This window comes from Vigna angularis, chromosome 5, assembly GCF_016808095.1.
Source record: "Vigna angularis cultivar LongXiaoDou No.4 chromosome 5, ASM1680809v1, whole genome shotgun sequence".
Lineage (NCBI taxonomy): Eukaryota > Viridiplantae > Streptophyta > Magnoliopsida > Fabales > Fabaceae > Vigna > Vigna angularis.
Window position 1 is genome coordinate 5071053 of NC_068974.1, and position 25066 is coordinate 5096118.

At 34.6% G+C, this 25066-nt stretch overlaps 2 protein-coding genes across 10 annotated transcripts; one reads left to right on the top strand and one right to left on the bottom strand.

Moving 5' to 3' along the window:
- Positions 1-2260: 2260 nt before the first annotated feature.
- LOC108339702 (E3 ubiquitin-protein ligase CCNB1IP1 homolog) lies at positions 2261-6454 on the bottom strand. Of its 6 annotated transcripts, XM_017576893.2 has the most exons (10): positions 6285-6454; positions 5074-5193; positions 4846-4918; positions 4420-4465; positions 4241-4271; positions 3807-4062; positions 3568-3731; positions 2731-2998; positions 2619-2656; positions 2261-2534 (listed from the first exon to the last, which is right to left on the bottom strand). In XM_017576893.2, exons 2-9 carry the CDS (start codon positions 5141-5143, stop codon positions 2650-2652), a joined length of 915 nt encoding a protein of 304 aa, XP_017432382.1. In that variant the 5' UTR covers positions 5144-5193; positions 6285-6454; the 3' UTR covers positions 2261-2534; positions 2619-2649. The 6 variants fall into 6 exon arrangements, with proteins under 6 accessions (XP_017432382.1, XP_017432385.1, XP_017432380.1 ...); XM_017576896.2 differs by lacking the exon at positions 2261-2534 and having other exon boundaries at positions 2618-2656; positions 2731-2968; XM_017576891.2 differs by lacking the exon at positions 2261-2534 and having other exon boundaries at positions 2618-2656.
- An 8790-nt stretch (positions 6455-15244) lies between these two features.
- LOC108340756 (pentatricopeptide repeat-containing protein At1g03560, mitochondrial) lies at positions 15245-24539 on the top strand. 4 transcript variants are annotated; one of them, XM_017578316.2, is made up of 3 exons: positions 15245-17977; positions 18780-19052; positions 24409-24539. In XM_017578316.2, exon 1 carries the CDS (start codon positions 15317-15319, stop codon positions 17177-17179), a length of 1863 nt encoding a protein of 620 aa, XP_017433805.1. In that variant the 5' UTR covers positions 15245-15316; the 3' UTR covers positions 17180-17977; positions 18780-19052; positions 24409-24539. The 4 variants fall into 4 exon arrangements, with proteins under 4 accessions (XP_017433805.1, XP_017433807.1, XP_017433804.1 ...); XM_017578318.2 differs by lacking the exon at positions 18780-19052; XM_017578315.2 differs by lacking the exon at positions 24409-24539 and having other exon boundaries at positions 18780-19229.
- Positions 24540-25066: the final 527 nt, after the last annotated feature.

Here is a 25066-nt window from a genome sequence, read left to right on the forward strand (position 1 = left end):
GCGTGTCAAATGAGTGTCAAACACTTAAAGCGTGTCAAAGTATTCTTTTTCAAGTTGGAATTAGAGAAGTTTAATGGGTTGGAAAATGAAAAACCTTCTTCATAAGTAAATTAATTTTTTAAAGCATTATTACTTGAGAAATAACGTTTTAATTATTATTAAAAGTTAAATAGAAATTTTTAAGTTAATTTTTTGGAAATTGCATTACTAATTAGTACTTAAATTGTAACATACATCATTTTTCAAAAATCTTAACTTTCAAAACATACATAATTTATTCAAAATATAATAGTTACAAAAATATTGTCTAATTACATTATACAAAAGTAATTCAAAGAACTAAGAAAATAAAACAATTACAATATCATCTCATATAATCAATTATAACGTTAAAGTAAATTAATTTTTTAAAGCATATCATCACTTGAGAAATAACGTTTTAATTATTATTAAAAGTTAATTAGAAATTGTTAAGTTAATTTTTTGTAAATTGCATTGCAAATTATAATAGTACTTAAATATATGAATTGATATTATGTGTTAATGTTTTTGTAACATCACAAATATAATATAAATACTATAATAAATTCATCACAAAAAGAATAAATCAAGAAGAAAATATAGAGTTAATACAATTATCATGATAACCATAATATAAACTTTATATACAATCCAACTTCTAAACCAAAAACTATACACATCAACACAAACTACACAATTAAGCATTTGCTGGTCCTTCCTCTGGGGCCTGCTCCACGGACATCTCATCGTCCTCTACTCACACTCACCATGTGATCAAAGCCAAGAAAATAGTAAGAACATTCAACAAAACACAAACCAAAAGAGTAAGCTAGATAAATAAGACAATTCATATATATATATATATATATATATATATATATATATATATATATATATATATATATATATATATATATATATATATATATATTACAATTTCAAACATTAGTTAAAAAATAAACTATAACAATTCATTCCTCCTATACATGCCATAACCTAGAAGAGACTCATCCGGATTTGGTATAATGTCGAACTATTGGTAGTCTATGCACTTGTAATGGTAATACTACTGACTGAAACCAAGCTACCGTACGAGGTTAGTCCATTTTAATTGCATATGACAATGATCAAAGCTTATAAACAAGAATATCTCGTTACTCTTACCACCCGACTCGCCCCTAAAGTTTATGTGGTATCAAAGGCCTCTATCATTGGGCGACTCTAGTAAAAATGGGCTCTGAGATATGATCACTAAGCGAGCACAACTATTGTTGGACAAAAGTTATTTTGGAAATCTAGGTGAGCCTAGACAATGGCTAGAATGTATTCAAATATTGAGTACTTGTGTATGTGATATGTATGAAGTATTTTCAAGGAGAAAATGTTGTTGTATGATTTAGAATGTGTATTGAATATGGATTCCTTGATGGGATTATCTAGACTTTACCAAGGATTTAGACTCAAAGATAAAGATCTAGGTAATGAAAATCGATAGATGTTTCTACACTGAGTAGAATCTGGGTAATTCTACCAAAATCTAGAGTCTCTATATGATAGGTGGGAAATCTCTAAATCCAATTCAACATATGAATGAATTAGTGATATAATGTCAATTAAGATAGTTGTGTAAAGTAGATTAAATGATTAATTTGAGATTTGATGTTTTAAATTATTGGCATTATGGTAAGATTTTGAATCTTTTAAATATACTACCTTACCTTATGCTTTTATTTGCTATGTGTGACAGAGTAGCAAAGAATCGTGCAGGTGGAAATTCTTATCCGTGAGTAATTAAAAGAGTTTAGAATAGTATAAATATTTTGGATACATGTAGTTTATATTCCTTTAAATGAGCATGTATATATTTTATTTTGAAAAAAATTATTTCATTGGAGGATTGTAAACTAATCTTATATATATTTATATTATCTGGATATATGGTGATTAGATACATGGTTAGTGGTAATGTTACGACTAAATAGGATTGTTACAACAATTACAATTATCCGTTCCGACATAATGCTATTCACAATGATTGTCTGGTGGAATATAAATTCTGATAACTGGAAACAAAATTTGCCTGCTGATCAAGGATATAGATCGACACAAGTTCACGTTTCGATGTGGCATACAAGTCTCTCTCACCATGTGAACACAGCTTTTTTGAAAGGTCAAAAGTCCATGTTAATAATTCTCGATTTCAATAATTTATTAAACCATGAAATTGGACGCAAAAATGTAAGGCAAAAAAGAAGGCTCCCTCTTTCATTCGGATTCATACTTAGTTTTAAGGGTATTCACTTTTGAGTGTCCTCCAATCACACCATAATACGCTGGGAAAATATGCATCTACAGATTGAAACTAGGGAACTTACATGATATATAAAGTGTTCATGTTAGCAGCTCTACATCTATAAGAGTTTGAAGGTCAGAACTAGAGAGAGAAGTTTAAAATATCATAGCACGTTATGCAGACCACAAATTGATTTGTGCCAACACCAGATTCGTTTTTCCTGCCAAAGGAAAACAACCAAGGGACTAAAAAAGAAGAAAAGAAGAAAGGAAAATAAAGCCAGAACCAAAGGAAAAAGCTTAACTGGTATTACAGAAGGTTGGCCTCCTTTGAGCCTACAATCTGAAACAACAAAATATAACAAGATTAAGAATGTACACCTGGAGTAAATTAGCAGAGTTGAGTTTAATCCTTACGTGAATAACTGAGGGCGGTTACGTGAGAGTTGAGGCCTCTTTATTGGAGATAGTATCATGTTCCTCAAAGTCATGGATGGATTATTAGTAGCACCTGGTCCAAAAGGATGAGCACCAGCCCTTCTGTTACCAGCGTCCCCTGCGATGGCCGTTTGTTTTGCCGGTGAGACAACGGAGAGATCAAAGGGACCGGAGTTATTGCTATTCTGCCTTGCTGGCCAGACATCATCTCTTGGTCCTGGAGTGGCAGGAGTGAATACCGGCCCACCTGCAACAAATAAGTTATTCTACTTTTGGAAACATCTAAGCAGAAACAAGGTCAAACACAGTCCATGACCACCACGATCATCACCATAATATTCATTGTTGCTCCATTACCGTCGTAGTGATGAGAGTTTCAACAATGTTAATGGTGGTAATTGTAATGATTGGGCTGTGACTATGGTGGCAGAGGTTGTAGTAGTAATTGGATGTCATTTTCTTCATTGCTTTCATTACATTATTTAAGGGCATGTTTTCAATTACAAGAAAATAAAAAGGAAAGACAACAAATTTCTTCATAAATTAAAATTAACTTATATAAGTTACTTTTGTAGAAGTTTCTTATATTAATTTTTTTTAAATTAATTTTATATTTTACTTAGTTCATGTTGAAACTCTTTAATTTCTTTTTCAACTCCTTGTATTGATAGACAAGTTTAATCAAACAAACCCTAAATAAATCATACTTTATTTGGTTTTATAGTTATTTGAAACTTGAACATAACATAAAATGCTTTCTAATGTCTATTGACAATGAAAAGAAATATCCTCTATCTATTGAAAGTAAAGGGTTACCTTTTCTGCCAATTTCTCTGTCATCAATCATGTTTGGCGGGTTAGAGAACAAGTCGTGCTCATTTCTGGAATAATAGTTGTTTGCAGGCTGTATGGCAGATCGCTTCACTGAGTCAAACTCATTCCTCAGCTGGTCATACATTTCATCCAATTTTCTCTTCTGCCTGAAATTGAAATTGATTTAGGGAACTAATAACGACATATAATTTTGTACAAGAGGAAATGCAATCAACACTGACCTGGATTTTTCAGCAAATTTTTCCTGAAGTTCTTGATTGTCCTTGGTTAAGCTCTCAATTTCCTGTTGCATAATCTGACACTTCTTAGCCATCTTTTGGTAAGCAGTGTGGACCTGCTCTAGTTTTTCTGTAAACTTCTCTTGCATCATCTCACATTTCTGCCGGCATTGAGCAACGATCTTGTTCATCTTAAACTGCATCTCCAGTTCTTTTTGCCCAATGTAGAACATCACACTTCTATATGCACTTTTCATTACTGAATTGGCTCAGGTAAACACGCAAGGTTCAATGTACCCTCTTAATTTCTAGAATTTCAGAATATGCACTTCATTTATGATAATCATACTGCTAGATAGTCCAGAGGGATATTACATACAACCTTAGTTTTCTATTTCTACACAGTTCTACCTCTAAACAATTGAAATAAAGGATACATATCTGTGGAGATACTCCTGCCATGGCCATCTGCAACATAAATCATCACAATAATTGGCGACAAAGCTAGTGTGAATAAAGAAAAAGAAGAGATAGGATAGTGAAATTCAGTAAATTACAGAGTATCTTAGGTTTATGTAATATGTAGTTAGTATTGCACATGAGAATATTTACTTACATTGACCCATTCATCATTGGGATTGACATCCACAGGTTTCATGAGACTGACAAGAGGAGAAACATATAACTTAGACAACAACACGTCATCCATGAGGCTTAAAATTGACAACTCAAAATCTAAAAATGAAGACAGAGCATCAAATTTCGGCACAATTATAGGTACTAACTGTTAAGGGGATATTATAGCTACCAAATGAGCGCTTACATCAGCATCATTTCATTGAAACTTAAAATTGACAGCATATAATGTAGAATAAAATTAAATAATCAGTACAACTCCTATAATCAAACATTATTTCCATAAAGCTTAAAGTATAGATTGCTGAGGGATGACTCGTTCCATTAACTGACCGTTATAATCAGTATTATTTCAGGTAAGGAACGAAATCACGTGTATGATCAAACAGACCTATCACATCCTCACCTCTTAGAAAGGACTTGATCACATATAGGACATGCTCCATCATTGCTTAATATCTTATTCGCATCATCTGTGCCTTTTAACATTGTTAAGGAAACCACATAAATAAAAAATAATAACCATTTCAATGATAAAACATGCGGAAAATCAACCTAATTTAATATGAACTAAGTTGATCATATTTTACTAAAAAGGAGGAACACAACGTCAAAACTGTTTCTATGTGGATACATAATAGGTGACCACAGGTTGTGGAAATCGCTCGCCCTTCTAATTCTCGCCAGCATGCATTGCATCTCATTTCAGTTGTCGGATATTAACCATAAATGTCCAAGGGTCCAATGAAAACAACTGCAAGACAAAACAGTACATCAGGTTTCTTCATGGAATGATAAGACTAGGCTTTACTTAATTGCAGACAAAAGAAAAGTAGCTAGCGGATGTGCTCAAACGGCTACGATAATAATAACATCAATGCAATCGTCCTACAACTAAAGAAGCTACCATTTCTTAACTAAAAATAACAAGTTGAAAGCAAAAATAGTTGAACTTTGAGTAGGTCAATACTAAACCCGTAGATCAGTTATAATACATTATACAGTAAGCACATAAGAAACTAGTTATCCTAAATATTAAATATTTGAATCATACAAGGCAGAAAATTTTCAACGATGATTTCAGTTCAATACCTGATGCTTCTCTAACAAAGATCTGACAAACAAAGGATTGTGTATAGAATTTTTCAAAAGCATACTTGAAAACCAAGGACTATTTAGCTGTATAAAATAACTAATACCAATTCACAGTCCCAGCTCCTAACTGACTAAACATTAACCCCTCCTCTGTTCGCACACACTAACCCTCACACACAGACTAACCCATTTACACGCAGACTGGTAACAGCTGCTCTAACTTTCTCATTAACTTATTTGTCACTTTCTTTTTGAATAAATCACTAAGCAACAAATCATTATCCTCTAATCAGCACCTTCAACTTCCAATAAAGTTTTATAAACTCATTACATAATTGCAGTTTCACAAAGGAAGATGGAAACTTGACTGATGCGTAATGACAAAAGGACTTCATAAAACTTAAGCTCCATCATCAAAAGTGAGGAAAAAGAGAGCAAAACAGTGAAAATCCAATGAATATACACACCTTTGTACCACCAACAAATCTTTCACTAAATACTGTAAAATTCACAAATAAATGGGAGCAGAACAGGATTAAATGACCTAGAAGTAGAGGTAGAATATGCAGAAAACAAATCACTTCAAGAACTCAATTGACAATGCAACACATTTTCATTCATTATTGGTAGCATAAAAGAAGTTTCAGTTACACGCTAACTCCCAGAATCAGAATTTCAAATGCAAATAATGAATTAACTTAAACTATATTCATTTACAATAGATAAAACCGTGACCGAAATAGCCAGTACCTAACAGAAATTGCTCGAGAATTTGAAGAAGGAACGAGAGAAGCGTTGAATTTCAGAGAAGAATGGAAGATGGACTTTAGCGCGAAAACTTGAAATGGGAACCAAAGGCTGAAGCGCGACACGAAAAGTCCCGTAGAAGAACAAAGAGAAAAAAAAAAAGAGGAGTAACGGCAAAGTTTAAAATGTGTGTATAATTTAAAAGTCTCTACAGCGTTAAAAAAACTTATATATTTTATTTAGTTAAAAAAATTATTTTTTATTGATTTTTATCATAATTATTTTAAAATTTTATTTATCATATGTTTTAAGTTAATCAGAGTCCATATAAATTGAATTAAAATGAACTAGTTTAACTTGGTTCAGTTTTTTTAGTAAGTGAAAAATTTTATAATTAGATTCCACCCTTTACAAAATATTAGGTATATTTTTTCAATTTATTTAATATATGAATTGCAATAAATTCAAAATAAATTAATTCAACTCATTCTAAACCCAACTTAAATGGTTTAACCTATAAATTAAGTTAACCAGGTTCAATTTCACTTACATTTAAAATTTCAAATTTTTGTTAACCCAAATTAATGAGGTTAATTCACACATTTAAACTGATATTTCTATTTACAATAGGAATTAGTGGATAAAGGTAATAATATCCTATAACGGAGTTTACTAGAAAAATAGAAAAATATATTGTAAAAAAAGAATAACATATAAAACTATAGTGGAGTCATGATTTAACTTCTATATTTATTGTTTGGTATTCAATATAACTTTATATTTGGCATTAATTTGTGCATATAACTATTCAATATAATATAATACCATGTTTTATATTGTTTTACTAGTCTAAGACCTCTTTTGTCTTATATAGGGTAAGATTGTAATATATAAAGTTTCATATATTATCAATTTTAATGCGTTTTTTCATTGTTTTAAGTTTAAAAATATATGTTAATATATACTCCAATAAATAGTTTATAATTAGTGGCTGTAATTTTTGCAACACTCTTTTATATGTAGAGAGAGATAGAGAAACCAGATATATTAAATAAAGTTTTTATTTGCTTCGGATTTAAAATAAATCCGGTTCAGCTTCTTAATGTTAGGAAAATAAATAAATAAAATTCCCGACTTTCTTCAACGCTATGCTTGTTGAGAATTCTAAAAGCTAAAGGAAAATTTTCTTCCTTAGTATCTTGTTCTCTCCATCATCAATCCATAGCTAAGTTTTACTAAACTAAAATATTGATTTAGCTAATGTCATTAATTCAATGAAAGTGATTCAAAATTTTATGGAAATTTAAGTTTTAATCTTTAAATCAAATATCTAGTTTAAGAAGATAACCCAATTGGCTAAAGTTGATGCTAAGACAAAAGATGACGTCAAAAAAATTAATGAAGTTAAAGTTGTTACAAAGATTTTTGTCTAAGTTATGACTCTGGTAAAAGATAACTCAATGTGAGACATCCAAGCTGTAAAAGCTTCATCTCCGAGTCTCAATGCAATGTATATATATTCTTGTTAGTAATACTATAACATTCTTGTCAAGCTGGTAATAAAACTCATATTGTCTATTACTTATATAAAAAACATAATACATATTATTTTGATACCATTGTTTAATCATAAATGAATTCATCCACAAGGAAATAAAAAAAAATACTATGTATCACTCTTAAAAAAAATGCAAAATTGTTATCTTAACTAAATGTCTATAAATGAAAACAACTTTTTTTATTCTAAAAATACTAAAAAGAACTAAAGAAAATTGCTTTATCAAGAACTTCTTATAAAACATGTTACTATAGGATAGACCCGCCTAGTAAGGCACGACATCCAACGGATCGAACAACTAGGTTACGTAAAATGACTTAGAAGTCGTTCGGTCACGACATAGTTAAAGCCCAATCAATGCGGTAACGACTATTGATGACTGATTAAGACATGTATTAATGATCATTAAGAGGTAAATTAATTGGCCAGATTCTTGTAAACTCTATAAATAGAGATTTAATTTTGAGGTAATGTTTACGCTTTCATAATCGCATTACTTTAGACCTCCAGAGAAAAATTATGACTTAAATTATGACTTGAGCGTCAGAGTGTATTCTGTAGGTCACCCCCCAAACCGATCGGTCACCTAGAGCATAGAGGGGAGCAAACATTTGACCAGGCAGGAGAGTTGAGCAAGAGTCATCCTCATCCAATTCAACAAAAACATAACACTTTTTATTGTTATGCATCTTCCTCAATGTATGTATTATGATATGTTTATATGATAAATCATGATCAATTCAGTCAAATACAAACACAACAAACAAAAGGGTAAGTTAACATAAAAACACATAACCTATAGTTTAAAACTACTTTGTATACTTTATTATCCCAAGTTATCCATATAGTTTACTCAATTTTCGACACACGCATAGTAACAAACATTATCTCATAATCAACTCTTAGACTCACACAAAGTCACAGTTCATGCAAGACTACCACGAGCTCACACAAAGCTGCCAACTCTAGAGCTTGTGAGCTAATCGGGCTCACTAGAGGTTCAAGTGGGGTTGATTGCTAACTCTAGAACTTGTGAGTCAAATTGGACCCAGCTCATTTAACCCACAATTAAATTGAATCGGGTCGGGTTAAAGGTGGGTTGACCCACAACCCACCAACAACAATCCTTTACTAATTTTTTACCATTTTTCACAAGCTTATTATTATAATTATTACTTCTAATTTTGTAGGTTGAAAATTTGATCATTTTAGTTACTAGAATATTGTTCAATAATGTTTGAATAGTTTGAATGTTTAATCCATTTGTTTATCAAATTATATAAAGCTTGACACTTTAATTTTCAATTACTACCTTTATAATAATGTTTGGTAGAATAGGTGAAGACTTTGATTATACTAGTATAAAATAATGAGTTGGATTAATTCACTCTAACTATATTGTAATAAATACATAAAATACATTGAAAGAACAAAACATTCTTAAGGGTGTTTTCTTTTGTAAAGATGGATTTTAAGAAGAGTGTGTGGACAAATTTAAGTGGACTTGAAAGTAAAGTTTTTTATGTTTCTTTTAAAGGATTTGGGAATAAAAGTGGATGGATTTCGGGTGAAGTTTGTGAATAATTTGACTCATATGATATATGAAAGAAAAATATTTAATAGATAGTAAATAAAAATTATCACATTGCCCATATGTTAAAAGTAAAATGAAATAATTTTTGGATGAGTTAACATTATTTTAAAAGACCGTTACTCCATAATTTTGAAAAAAAAAGTTAATAATGGTAATTTTTAAAGAATACATCATTTTTTGTATAAAAAAAATGTGAAAGAAGACACCAAAATGAAGAATGTAACCATGATTTTCAATGCTTTTCACATATGCAGTAAGACTATTACTCTCAAAGGTCACTGAATATGGTAAATGGATCAAGAACCACATAAAGATATACAATTAAGAGCCCACACACATATGCATGCTCATGGAATTGGTCCCACAAGCCCCAAAATCGATTCCCTTACCTTTAACCCTTCAAAAGCAATCGATTCCACTACACCCAAAACCAATTCCCAACACTTCACTATCACACAGTTGTTCATGAAATGCGTTCCACAACTACCTTCATGCTCCCTTCGCCACCATGGAGGTCCACAACGACTACCTTCATATAGTAGGGACATTATTGTAAAACAACCATTATCGCCCTCAAATCCGTTTAACTCATGTGAGATAGAAGGATGACGTGATCCCACTAATTCACATTTTCCATCGCTTGCAAATTGCTAGAAATGAACACAGTTAATCATCACAAATCTTCCCCTCGTAATTTACTAGAATAATGAATCAACGCAAACGAACACGCCCTAAGTGAGCAACCTATTAACCCACTAACCTATAGTGGGTCGAACCGGGTTACAAATTTTTTGACCCACCAAAAAGTGAGTAAATTTGAGCTTATTCATTTTTAGCTCAACCCGTGGTGAGCCAATCCATGTGAGTCATGTTAGCTCACAATGACATGCCTAGCCAACTCAAATAGAGCTATCAAGCATCTTACTCATGTAAAACTACCAATTGTTACACTCACACAAAATTTCCGCCCTTTCACTCTTGAAAAGTTTATCCATTATTTCACTCACACAACTTCTAGACATGCTTTGTCATAAAGCTTAGTAGATAAATCAATCTACACAAGATTACCAATTGTGTCACTCACACAGAGTTTTTCAATCATTCTCACACAAAGATTTACGAGTTCACTCATTCTAACACAAAGACTTATCGAGTTCATAAGGTGCCATTACCCATACAAGACTACTCACATAGAGCCCACCTTTTGTTGAGACACATGACACATCATTCAAATAACTTCACATACACATAAAACTAAAGTTGACATCAACAATTTATAACACATATAAACAAGTGAACATACCCATTATCTTAAAATGAGATTACAATTCATCCAAATTATCTTTAGCCCCAACATACATACTTAATGCATATCAACACATTTATTAATCGTAAAAATTTTCCCTTTCTAACGTAGCCTACTCTATCATGCCTTCGTCCCATGAACAATCCAAACTTTAAATTACCTTTTAGAGCAATAATATATCATATGACACCAAAACTCACACAATTAGTTCATTTTAAATACAAAACTTAAACTACAACACACATTACATTAACATGAATTCAAATCACACCCAACCAATGACAAAGTATAAATATGGTTAGCTTTCCTTACATGGATACTTCAAGTTTCAATCAAACACTTCAACTTTCACTTTCTATTCTATGTTTCTTCTAACAAATTCCTCCTTGTTTATCTTCAAAAATCACTCATGTTTCTATTTTAACTCTTTAAACTATTGCACTACTTTGATTTGAATGTCTCACCATTATCTCAACTTGTCTTTTTGTTGTGAAATTCTCAACCCATAAATCCACTTATCTTCTATGATATTCAAGGGAAAAAAAATAAAGAAAGTTGCTCAGAAATAAATTCTTATATGCATGGGTTAACTTTGAATAATACACACATTTTTAACGACTAAATCTTTACGAAATCTACTTATAATATTCTTAATTAGATAATTATCTACTAAATTTCATATATATTAACATAATTCCTGAAAAATCCCATTTTTGTTTTTATAATCCACTGTTCACGCCTAGCGAGACTCCTAACTCGCAAAGCACTCACTCTCTACAACTCTTCTCGCTTAGCAAGTCCTTTGTCTTACCAGTGTCTTCTCTCTACCACATGCCTCACCTAGCGAGTCCTTTGTCTTGCCCAAAACATTTCCTTTGTAATTGCTCTTGGTTAAGGAGTGGCAACCCTGCTAAACGAAAACTCAAAACTTGAGCTTTTTGAAATTTAACTCTATTGGTGTCAATACCAAATTTCGTCCGAATTGGTTTTTGACTTTATCATATTTTATTGTCCTATGTTTTATTATTTATTCATTTTCATTTACATTTTCATTTACTTTGTTATTTTTATTTCTTTTCTTTCATTTTATTCTTATGTGGAAGAAGCTCAACCATAGCACGACATGACTAATGAACAATGTAATACATGAGAGGAAATGTAATACATGAAAGCACTATTCTATGAATAATGTTTTACATTATAGTATTGCACATATTGGTATTTCTATGAACAATGGTTTGTAAGGGATGACTACATTTTGGTATTAATATAGCATATATTATTATGTCCATCTTGATTTGAGTAATGGATGACTACATTTTGGTTTTCTTAACTACTGTTTTACTACACTAGTATTATGTGTTTGTTGAAACTGTCATGAGTACAGGTTGTTCTACGGCAGTAATGAGAGCTTACATATATAACAGGAAATTAAGCGTCATTTTTGCAATCATTTGTGAAGACAAGATGAAAACAAATAACTTAAATTGGTGTTGTAAAACTAAATAGACCATCACTGTTGACAGAAAAAATGGATCAGCAATTGAATATTATGAGTTATATCAAACACGTTTATAACCATTGCACAAAATTAATAATTGGTTCCTCTGTTTAATTAGTGTGGCTTTCACACAATTAATAATTGGTGTGGCTTGCACACAATTAATAATTGGTTCCTCCATTTAACTGGTATGACTTATAACAATTAGTTCCAATTTTACTTTCAGTGCACAACTTACCAAACTGTCATATGTTATTGGGTCTTCTACTAAATATGAATTAGGTGAACAAAAGCAATGTAAATTGCTTTCACTTCTTCTTCAAAATACAAAACCACAATGTACCAAATCAGACAAACCATTTGATCTTATTGTTTGAAAATCTTAATTTCATTAAACATCTACAACTAATACAATACATTGCAACACATCTTAATTACATTGAACAACAATACATTCAACTTGCCTACATTACACCTACAACAACACATCATGTCCTTCCCATCAACATTGCAACTACAATAATGTTCATTACACATAGAACAATAACAGCCCCTATGAACAATTTCATCTAAGTTTGAAGACCCATCATAGCTTTCTCCAAATGAACTATGTTCTTCTTATCACTTTCATTTTCCTCACTCTTCACCAACCTCTCATCCTTTGCTTCCAACTTCTCATAGCTAACACTTTCGTCAAATCCACCATTATTGCACCATCTGAAGTAGCTGCATCCAACATTTTCACTTTCAACCTTGTACTTAAGGCAAAACCAGAATTGTTTGCCTCAATTCTTACTGGTTTTTGTAGTCCTCAAGACAAACTTCTCTCCACAATGGAAAATCAGTGATGCGTCATTTCTGTTCCACCCTCCATCTCCGCGAGAACTGACAGAGCAGTATTGCTTTCTACACTCATTGCAAGTGGAAGAGAAGCACGAATGGCCCATAGACATTCTTGCGTCTTGTGTCTTGCATCTTGCATCTCCAAGCTCAACCACGAACACACTGCCTCCCAATTTTAATCCAACACGAACCCTAATTCCCTAATTCCTCATCTTTTGAATTTTCAGCCTCTACATATGCCACGTTTTAATTTCCACTACCAAACCCTATCTTTTAAATGTTTTATATAAAGAAATTCCAAGTAATACCCTTGCATATATGCCACATCTTAAAAATATTTCATGTCAAACTGACAACTCATCAGAAAGTTAACTCCATTAATCCAATTTAACAGCAGAGAGCCAATTGCTTAAACTTTTCACTTTTAGGGATCCAATTGAAAAAAAAGGACTATTTGGAAAAACCCAACAAAAATAAAAACTATAAAAATGATTAAACATTTTTAATTTATACATATATAACAAAATTTAGAGACCAAAACCTTCTATGTCTCCATTAAATACCACCCAATAAAACTATTATATAATTACTTGTAATTAATTATATATCTCAACATAAGAACTATGTATCCAAAACATATTGGATTTTATGATTCCAACTATTTATATTAAAATTAAATATCGTTACTAAATACATTGTCATTACACTTTGTTATATTACTTTTAATCATTATTATTAAACATTAAGACATCAATTCCAATTAGTTAATTAATTAATTACATATAATTCAAAAATATTTTTTAAATTATACAAATTAATACTTAATAATTATTTATTTTTCAAATTTAATTTTATACTAGTACGGGCAATATATCAAGAAAGATAAATTAATCTTAATAATCAAAGTCATGATATTTGTTGATTGTACCACACACAAGTTATCAATGTGTTGAAATAATCAACCGTTAAAGGAGAAAGTCTAGTAAACCAGCTTAAGGTTGTGCCTTTGAGCGGAGTGGAAAAAACACGACAAAATACTATGTCATCGATAGTGTGTACAAGTTGACTTGTGTGACATACATGTTCACATGCTTCTTTGATTGGTGATACCATCTTACCTATCAATGATTAGACCCTTCTAGTAGTTAGGTAAAGGGGTTTTCATGATATCATCTATGAACGAATGTCTTTGATTAATTTGAGTGATGTGGAAGGTGTGGGTTGTGCCATTAGTTCGACAATGTGCTACTTGGGCACTTTTTGCCATTGTATTCTGGGCGAAGAGGAATCTTAGGACACTGGGTTGCAATGTTTCATTTTGCAATCTCTTAGAGTTTTCATGGTCAACTTTCTCTAATTTTCTTTTCATTCGCATTTTTCTTTTTCAACACCTTTATCTACTTTGCGTTTTGCTTTATTCAACTTTGTTGGCTACCTTTGTAGTTCCAACTATCGTTTTTCCAAAAATGTAAACACCATGAGTTCTTCAGAGTTGGCCTCATGGTGGACATTGAATGTTTTTACAAGGTTAAAGTGTATTCGTCCAATATAAGTGTTTACTTTTCTTCCACTTGTATCTCTCGTTTTTTCACAGTTACAACGTTCTTTAGCAATAAGGCAAAATGTGTCTTTCTTGTTCGATCTTGCTAGTCCTAAGTTAAGGAGCCTGAAAAGTTAATGTGATGCTCAATTCAATTATACATATTAGACAATAAATGTTGTATTTATACATAGTAAATAATATCTATTTACAGTAATGTATATGTTTTTGTCGTTCATAAGCCTATGTTATGTTTTGTGGGTGGGTACCGGTTTAGGATATGCTAAGTAACACTTAGTTACCTTAATAATTTATTAGTCATCTTTGGTTTTACTAGGACAACGTTACTTGCGAAAGACTCTGACATTATACAATCCTATTTTGAATTTGGAGTGGAAGTTATCTGGTTTGATCTCTTGCACAAATTTATTACTTTTTTAAATACAAACAAAAACTTTTTACAATTTGTTATATTTATAATTAATTTCTTTACACCAATCACATTTATTATATATTTTTAATTTAAACTATTTAATTTCTCATTCTTTCTTTTCATTTTCACTCTCCCTCACTATATAACTTTGACTTTTGCTTTCTTAGTTCAACAACTGAACCATTCATTTGAAGAACCCAAATAACCAACACTTCAAACGAAAATAAATCCTTATTGACAAACAAAATAGTGAGAGAGTCATGAGAAGAGTGGCCCTTGCGCTACTCAAACGAGTTTACCCTTCGCGCAGCCACAATGCACGGCGCTCGTTCAGCACACTCCTCCCTCCGCCGCGCGAGGTGGTGGAACCCTTCTGCAATCTCTCCGACGTCGTTTCCTCCCCTCAAACCTCTCCGTGGGTCTCTCAAATCATCTCCCTCCTCGACGGCTCTCCCTCCATGGAGTCCAACCTCGACTCCTTCTGCCGCCAATACCTCGTCTCTCTCTCCCCCGCCTTCGTTTCCCACACGCTCCGCTCCCTCTCCGACCCTCTCACCGCCACGCGCTTCTTCTCCTGGGCCGCCACACAGCCCAACTACACCCACTCCCTCGACTGCCATGTGTCCCTCCTACCCCTCCTGCCCCCCTCCTCCCTCCCCGCCGCTGTCGACAGCCTCCGCCGCGCCAACCTCCCCATCACCCTCCCGGCTGCCCACTCCCTCGCCAAAACCCTAGCCGCCGCCGGCCTCATCCATGATCTCCTCTGGCTGTTCCGCGCCATGACGACCAACAACCTCCCTCTCTCCCTCATCACCCTCAACTCCCTCCTCAATGCCCTCGTCAACGCCTCCCTCGTCGAGTCCGCCGAGCGCGTGTTCAAATCAATGCAGGAAGGCGCGTCGCCCAAGCCCGACGTCGTCAGTTACAACACGCTCGTCAAAGGCTACTGCAAGGTCGGGCGAACGCGGGACGCGTTCGCCACTCTCCGCGAAATGGAGGCTGAAAACGTGCCGCCCGATGAGGCCACGTACATGACCCTGATGCAGGCGTGTTACAATGAGGGTGACATGGATTCGTGCGTGAGGCTTTACCATGAGATGGAGGAGGATGAAGTGTTGGTAACGAAAATCCCTTCTCACGCGTATAGTTTAACAATATGTGGGTTGTGTAAGCAGGGGAAGGTTGTGGAGGGTTGTTTTGTGTTTGAGAGTATGATTAAGAAAGGTTGTGTGGCTCACAAGGCTGTGTATACTGCCATGATTGATGGTTATGCCAAGAGCGGGAACATGGATGCGGCGCTCTCGTTTTTGGAGAGGATGAAGGTGGATGGAGTTGAGCCTGATGAGGTTACTTATGGTGCTGTTGTAGGTGGTTTGTGCAAGAGTGGGAAAGTGGAGGAGGCCATGAGTTATTTCAGGTTTTGTAAGGGTAATGGGGTGGGTGTGAATGCTGTGTTTTATTCGAGTTTGATTGATGGGCTTGGGAAGGTTGGGAGGGTGGATGAGGCGGAGAGGCTGTTTGAGGAGATGGCGGAAGTGGGGTGTCCACCGGATTCGTATTGTTACAATGCTCTGATGGATGGTTTGTGCAAGAGTGGGAGGGTTGATGAGGCTCTGATGTTGTTTAGGCGGATGGAGCAAGAGGGGTGTGAGCAGACTATTTATACTTTTACTATACTTATAAGTGAGCTATTCAAGGAGAGGAGGAACGAGGAGGCGCTGAAGCTGTGGGAGGAGATGATCGACAAAGGTGTCACGCCGAATGCTGCATGTTTCAGGGCTCTTTCAATTGGGCTGTGTCTTTCAGGGAAGGTTGCAAGGGCCTGCAGGGTGTTGGATGAGCTTGCCCCGATGGGGATTGTTCTGGAGAGAGCCTATGAGGACATGATTGGTGTGCTGTGCAAGGCTGGTCGTGTGAAGGAGGCCTGCAAGTTGGCTGATGGGATTGTGGATAGGGGTAGGGAAATACCAGGAAAGGTTCGGACTGTGCTGATCAATGCCTTGAGGAAGGCTGGTAATGCGGATTTGGCGATTAAGTTAATGCACAGCAAGATTGGTATTGGGTATGATCGAATGCGGAGTGTTAAAAAGCGAGTGAAGTTCCAAACCCTCGTCAACAGCTGATTATCTTGAATTTAAGCTGTAGACTCAATGGTTGGTCCCTGAAGTTTTGTTATATGGGTTTTATATGGACAATTTCAGGATATACTATTTCAATCCAAATGTGTGTTGTCTCACAATAAAGGTTGCTTAGTTAAATAGGCAAGTAACTTTGGATTGAATGTTTGGGGGAAGTGACTTTAGACTTATTTTTCTTCTTCATGGTTGCAAACCTGACCGACCAGATGATTATAGGAATACTGATGCTTGGTCCCCTTTGGAGTCACACCATGGCTTCAGGTTTCATGGATACAGGGTCGAGGGTGGATAATTTGAAGATCTAATATTTTAAGTTATGTGTGCTGTTTCATGTTGAATGATGCTAAATTAAATCTCTTTAGCCTGTATATCCGACTAACTTTGGATTCAGTGTCCAGGTAAAGTGACTTATTGGGCATCAAACTGATCAAAAGTAGAAGTAATTAGGCAAAACTCAAGGTGCAGGACAGCATTATTTGGGCACCAGTGCACCCTAGAGTGTAACCTGTGGATAACATGTTTAAATAACAAAAATGGGTTAGATCTCAGCTGTGGTAAAAGGGTATGAAGAAAATTGTTATTTAAATTTCAGCCCTCTGCTAAGGAAATCAAGAACTCAAAGTTTTGGCCGAGCATTCAAAATCCTAATAAGTATTCGGAAGGCAGAAAGTCTACTCTGAATATTAGCAATTCGCTCATCAATGAGTGTGAAGTGGCACTTTGAGCGAGTTTGGTTGGTGGCTTGACAGCAGATCCGATTGAAGGGGTGATTTCTCATTAAAGGTTTATTTTCTTCCTCCCCTTTGATGCTCACTTATAATCTTCTATAATCAGTATCATGCATCTCTTTAGAAGTAGTGTTCCACTGCAGTAGGACTCTAGATGGATTTGATGTTATTTGGGTGACATTGTTCCCTTGAATAAGAATATTTGCAATTCTCCTAGTTACTCTTCTTGAAATAGTGTGTTTTTACTCTTTTTCTTTATCTTCATTCATACACTCATGAAGTTGCCACTTTTAGCTATATGATACTGTTGACATTTTAAATTGGTTAACCTCAATACAATTTGAATTGAACATTTTGTATAAGTCCAAGAATACAAACTAAACAAACTAAAGCTATTTTAGTTGATAACAATATTTTCTCTTGTTATTCTTAGTTATTCTTGAAATAATGTGTTTTTTTTTTCATTTATGCATTCATCATGCTGTCACTTTTAGCTAGTAACCCAAAATTCTTTTACAGAAATATATCATAAATCATAACGGTTAGACAGAACCATATCGGATAAAATAATAAAATACATATATATAAAATAAAAAGGCGGAAACATTACTATTGTTAAAAATAAAGAAAGACAGCCTCTTAATAGTAAGTCTAAAAATTCAAATAAAAATAACATTAAAACGAAACACCACCAAGTTCAAGACTTGAAATAATTTCATAACTATAGATACATGTTTTAAATTTTAAATCCTCTGCAACTCCTAACAAGCATAAAACTAATTCATCCTTATCTTCAAATAGAATCTTTTCTTTGCTCTCCTTCAGAGAATGAGTATTGAGGGGTTTCAATGTTTCAGGGAATGAGTATTAAGTAGAACAATGAAGATAAAAAACGAGAGAAGAGAGTAAAAAAAGTAGTGGAAAAAAAGAAACAATAAATAGAAACAAATCGCAGGTGTTGTAGTGGCGATGGCAGCGCTGCATCTTGATGGTGGCGCCGGAATTGGTGGCCAGCAACTTCACCAGTCGCTGAAGGTGTCAGTTGGTCTGCCACTATTTAGTCTTATTGTATGGTTGAGGTTGCTGGACGGAAGATCCGATTGAAGGCATGGTTTGGTTTCTCAATGAAGGTTTCTTTTCTTCCCCCTTTGAAGCTCAGTTTTAATCTTCCCTAATCAGTATGATGTATTGCTGTAGAAGTAGTGTTCCAGTGCAGTAGGACTGTAATGGATTTGATATTATTTGGGTGCCATAGTCCCCTTGAGTAATTGTGTTAATACATAATCATTTGTCTGTTTTATTTGATTCATGCCGGTGATAGTTTGATTGACGCTGTAATTACAACACAAAAATGAATCATTGGAAACCCAACCAGTGTAAATGAATCAAGAAATTTGTCATGCCATGTCCCTGAGATATAAAGGGAGATGTCCTTACTTCTTATATACTTAGTATGGGGAGATGTCCTTAGTTTAAAAGTAGAAATAAATTTTGTATATAAATAAAACAGTGAATTCCTGAATAAAATAAAGGTGTGATTCTCCATTATAAGTTAGAGTTTCATTTCTGTAACCATCACTGACATTTAGTGCTGACTCTTCCTGCATGGATTAATGAAGTAAAACATCAATTTTGATTGGAAAATCACACTACATATAAAGTAGTGCCCCTATGTTTTGTCCGTGGTAAAATTTGTGTTTTGTTATTTCTTTACAGGACTTCTTGTAGTGAGTTTATTGGCATAAAAGTTGATAAGGTTTAAAAAAATCAACAGAACATATATAGGTGATTTTTATTTCTTGATAAACAAGAAAATCAGAAGGATACAACTATCCCACTCTCCATAGCCAAGCTCCTAAGAGAAACCAAGAATGGTTCCCTCTCCACTAAACAAAATAACCATCCTCCTAAAACTTCCCTTCTTCCTGATTCTTTTTAAAACAACCACACCTCTTTTTCTTTCTTCTAACCAATATATTCCTCCCTAATATGCCACGTCGTCCTTCCTAGTCTTTTTCCTCTAATATACTCTGCCTTATCTATTTTTTACCTTTTCTTCTTGGATCAAGGGCTCATTGAGCCCAATAATGTTTGGGTCTGGATCAATACCCCTTCTTGAAATAGAGCCTTGTCCTTAAGGCTACATTCTGGAAATTGACTTCGAATTACTACTTCATCTTCCCAAGTAGCTTCATCAACATTTTACCCCTTCCAAGGCACCAACACTTGCTTCTTATTTTCCCCCCTCTATGTGTTGTTCTGCTGGAATTAGTAATTCCACTCTATCATCCTCCAACCCATTAGGAAGATCCTCCTCAACCTTATACTTACTCACGACTCTTTTAAATAATGATACATGAAAAACAGGATGAATCTTTGAACTTGGTGGCAATTTTAGTTGATATGCCATTTTCCTAATTTTCTCCACAATCTCAAAAGGGCCATAATATCTAGCACATAATTTCGGGTTAACCCTGTTAATGACAGACTGCTGCCTATTCAGTTTCAATTTTAAAAACACAAGATCACCACAACAAAGTGTCTTTTTTCCTTTCAATGCTTATTGGCTTGAGTCCTCATCCTGTCATGAGCATGAAGAAAATGAGATTTTAGTTGTCTTAACACCTCATCCCTCTCCAAAAGATTCTTCTGGACAACTTCAACTCTCACTTCTCCTTGCACCACTTGCACAATCTTGGGGGGTGGTCTCCCATAGACAGCTTCAAAAGGAGTCATTCCTGTAGATCCATGATTAGTGGTGTTAAACCAAAACTCTGCCCAAGGCAACCAAAGCACCCACGTTTCGGTTTGGTCAGTGATAGGGGAATAAAAGTATACGTGAGGAGAAATAAAGGCGGGAAGGAGAGAATGTCTGTTAGAAATTAGGAGGGAGTTTCTGTTAGAAGTTAGTTAGAGGAAAAGGGGAGTATAAATAAGAATTAGTGGTAAAGGGCGGGGATTATGAAATGAATATTTTGTTGTTAACTGGAACATTAGTCCAATGGAGGGAGATCGAGCTTCCTTGGGGTGATTACTATACAATTGTATTCTTGTTCATTGAATAAGAGAAGTATATTAAGATAAGTGCGTTCTGTTGGTGTGATTTATTTGCTTTCTTGACTTCTTGATTTAAGAAGTCCAACAATATTGGTCCGACTTGCCGGATCCAAATCGAAGGAGAGACGAGATGGAGAACAGGGTGAGTGCATTGGAGGGAAGATTCGATTCCATGGAAGCGACGTTGGAGGAAATTCGAGCGGAGATGAGGGGAACGACTCGAAACACGAATCGCGACCGTGGGAGAAGAGGGAACCGGGGGAGGAGTTCTGAAGGCAGTCGTTCGGTTAATGGAGGTCGGGGTACGGAGGAGGATGAGTCAGAGGATGAATTAGAGGAAGAATGCGACGTTCAAAAGAGTTGGATGAAGAGAGTGGAATTACCCACTTTCGAAGGGGTCGATCCGATGGGATGGATCGCTAGGGCGGAGAAATTCTTCGAATTACAAAATGTGACAGAAAGGGAGAAGATGAAGCTGGTGTACATCTGTATGGAAGGGGGAGCGAATTATTGGTTCCGCTTTTGGCGAAAGAAGGTGAAGAATCCTACCTGGGCGACATTGACGGAGGCGATGGTCAGGAGGTTTGGAGGTAGACATCGGGGAACAATCTTCGTAAAATTGGCGGCCTGGTCCATTTCCTCCCAATTAGGCCTGGTCCATTTCCTCCCCAATTGCCCTCATTCTATTTTGGGCCAATTTTACCCAACACACTAAAGATAGGTCAGTTTCCAATTAGGTTTTACCATCACCACGTGACTCACCTCTTCCCGGCCACATTCTGTTTCTCCCTGACATCTCCACATCAATGGCATGAGCCATATTCATCATGCGCCCCTAAAGAGAGGGTTTGCAATGTGTAAACTTCGCATTCTGCACGAATTTCGACCTTTAACCCTTGAGTAAAGTATAAAAAGAACTATTCGTCATGCATTCGTGGTATTTGGGTAATCAAATATTTAAAACTTCTAATATAATCCTCCACACTTCTTGTTTGTTTCAGAGAAACCAATTGATCATAAACACTTCCTTCCCCCATTCCTCCATATCTCTTCAGCATCTCTCTTTTCAAATCTTCCCATGTTAACTCCTCATATTCATTCATTCAACAGAGACTGAAAAAAAATATATCGTGCTTCCTTCCATACATAGATGGGCAAAGTTTACATGTACGACTTCTCGTGTCTCTTGGATATTAAAATAAACCTTTGCCCTCGCAATCCACCCTGCGAGATCTTCACCGTGGAATGATGTCAACTCGATTTTCTTCATCGATTCGCAAAACTTCAACAAATCATTTCCGTCAAGCTGTTTCATACTCGGAAACACCCTTGATATAATAACCTTTACCGAATTCATTTTCTTCTGTTCCACTGACCCCTGTCCTTCATCCTTGTCCTCTCTTCCCTTCGTAAATTCTTGTCCTCTCTTCCCTTCGTAAATTCTGACATTAGGTTGAGCAACTTTGATTGATTCTTACCTGCATCCTTACGTAATATTGTGATCTGCTTAGCAGCGTCTTTACGAACATTCTCCAAATGGGTTTGGTTCTATAATGATTGCGCAATTAACTCCTCAACAACTGCCTTGAGTTTGGTCACTTTTCCCGCAACGAACCCTACCTTCGTCTCATCATTCTCCTCAGCTATTGATTCCTCTTGAGTATTGGTCTTCTTCGGTGACATTGTGTGCGACTATCCGATAGGTCGGACCAATGATAAGGTTTAAAAAAAATCAACAAAACATATTAAATGAAGACTCAAAATAAATATAGGTGATTTTTATTTCCTGCTAAACAAGAAAATCAGAAGGATACAATTATCCACTATCCAAAGCCAAGCTCCTAAGAGAAACCAAAAATGGTTCCCTCTCCACTAAACAAAATAACCGTCCTTCCAAAACTTCTCATCCTGATTCTTTTTAAAACAACCACACCCCTTTCTCTCTCTCTTCTAACCAACCTATTCCTCCCTGATATGTTGCGTCCCCTTCTTAGTCTTTTTCCTCTGATATACTTTGCCCCATCTATTTTTGACCTTTTCTTCTTGGATCAAGGGCTCATTGAGCCCAATAAAAGGTTTGTATCAAAAGTTGTGGGACATGTGTTGTTGTCATGACTAGTATAGTAAGTTACCATTCAATGGGAATCTTCTTCCTGCATATCAAGAACTATGACTAATATTGTCTATTGTGTCTATTGATTTAATTATCAGCTAATGATTTTCTTTTAATTTTTTTTATGCGACTTTTTTCTTTTCTGCACAAAAGAGAAAACTTATATTATTTCACTTATGAACTAACTGTCCATTCTGCTTTCTATTGTGTGTTCTCCAATATGTTATTTGTGATAGAATTTTGACCCGTATCTTGATAAATGTTTATATTTCAGATTATATAATTTAAAATACAAATTTTTTTATTATGAATTACATATTCTGAAAAAAAAACTAAAATATATTTTAGATTACATATTTTAGAATATTCTAAATTAGATTTCTCGAAATAAATTTTTTGAGAATACAGTTTTTTTTTCAAGGTTGTGTCATGTGTCTTACATGAAAGTGATATGTGACATTACATCAATACAAGAAAATAATATAAATCACGTCCTTGTAAGTTAAATAGTAAAAACATGCAGTGATAAATTTGTAAATTTGTAATAGTTTTTGGTTTTTATGTTGATTGTAATAAGAATAAATGTAAAACTAACTTTATGTCTTTTCTTCTATAATCTATGTATATCCTTTAAACATAGCATCCATTCAATCTCTTTTCACTTTGTGTGCATCATTTTGTTTCTTTTTGATGTTTTCTCATTGTGTTGTTAGTGTTTGCATGCTCTCACCTCGTCATCACTGTCTCTTTTTCATTGTTGCACTCTTCGCAACTCACTCACAACTGTTAGTAGAATGACAAAGTCTTTGTATAATTTAATTTTACTTTAATGTATTTCATATCACGTGAACATTATAATTTAAAGGATAAACATTTGGTCTTTCATCTCTAAGCCATAGTATCTCTAATTATTACAATACACACTATTATAATGACCATAAATGTCAAAACATAATACACTAACTTCTTGGCTTTGCTCTTCTAATATATTAAAACATTATTCCTCATAATAATTGACAAAGTTTATTCTGACAAAACCCTTTTATAAACTTAAATTATTTTCATCTTTCATCCCAATCAACTTCTTCTAATCATTGAAAAACACAGTAGGTAATGAATTTGTCAACATATCAACAATTTGCATTCTACTTTCCACATGTTCTACTTCACACTTCTTTATTTTATTGGTTCTCAGATGAAGTGAAACTCAACATTAATGTTTTTTATTTCTTTCATGATTGATTGGGTTATGCTAACTCAATGCCTGACTTGTTATCCACTTGGATAATTATTTTCTTTTCTTGCTTCACTTTCAGCATGCTTAAAAGATTCTTAAGCTAAACAACATGATGCACACTCCAAGACGTTGTAATGTACTCGGCCTCACAGGTTGACAATGTTACAATAGGTTGCTTCTTCGAAAGTCAGGTGAATATCGTGTTTTCCATGAAGAAAACATAACCCATTTTGCTCTTCCGATCATTAACGTCTCCACACCAATCACAATTTAAGTAGTCACTAAGTCGGTAATCATTTAACTTGGTATATAATAGGCCAAACAATATTGTTTCTATCATATATCTTAGTATTCCTTTCAAAGCCTTATTGTGGGAGTACCTCGACTCTTCCATGTATCGACTTTTGATCCCAACACTTAACATCAAATCTAGTCTCATGTTTGTCAAATACCTTAAACTTCTAATTAGACTGCGGTACTTGCTTGGATTAACTTGGTCTCCTTCTCCATACTAAGACAATTTTGTGTTGGGCTTTATTGGAGTAGAAACCAGGTTACGCTACGCCATTTTAAACTTTTGTAAAATCTCCTCGGCGTACCTTTCTTGAGACATGAAAATGCCTTCCTTCCCTCGAACGACCTCCAAACTAAGAAAATACTTCATGAGATCCAAATTGATCATTTCAATTTCGTTCTTCATCACCCCTTTAAATTCTTTAACCAACTCAGTTTTGTTT

Coding starts and splice junctions, on each gene's coding strand:
- LOC108339702 (XM_017576893.2), bottom strand. CDS start 5,143: ATGAGATGCAATGCATGCTGGCGAGAATTAGAAGGGCGAGCGATTTCC. Junction 4,272..4,419: donor CCAATGATGAATGGGTCAAT/GTAAGTAAATAT, acceptor TTTATGTTGCAG/ATGGCCATGGCAGGAGTATC. Junction 3,732..3,806: donor AAATTTGCTGAAAAATCCAG/GTCAGTGTTGAT, acceptor TTTCAATTTCAG/GCAGAAGAGAAAATTGGATG.
- LOC108340756 (XM_017578316.2), top strand. CDS start 15,317: ATGAGAAGAGTGGCCCTTGCGCTACTCAAACGAGTTTACCCTTCGCGC.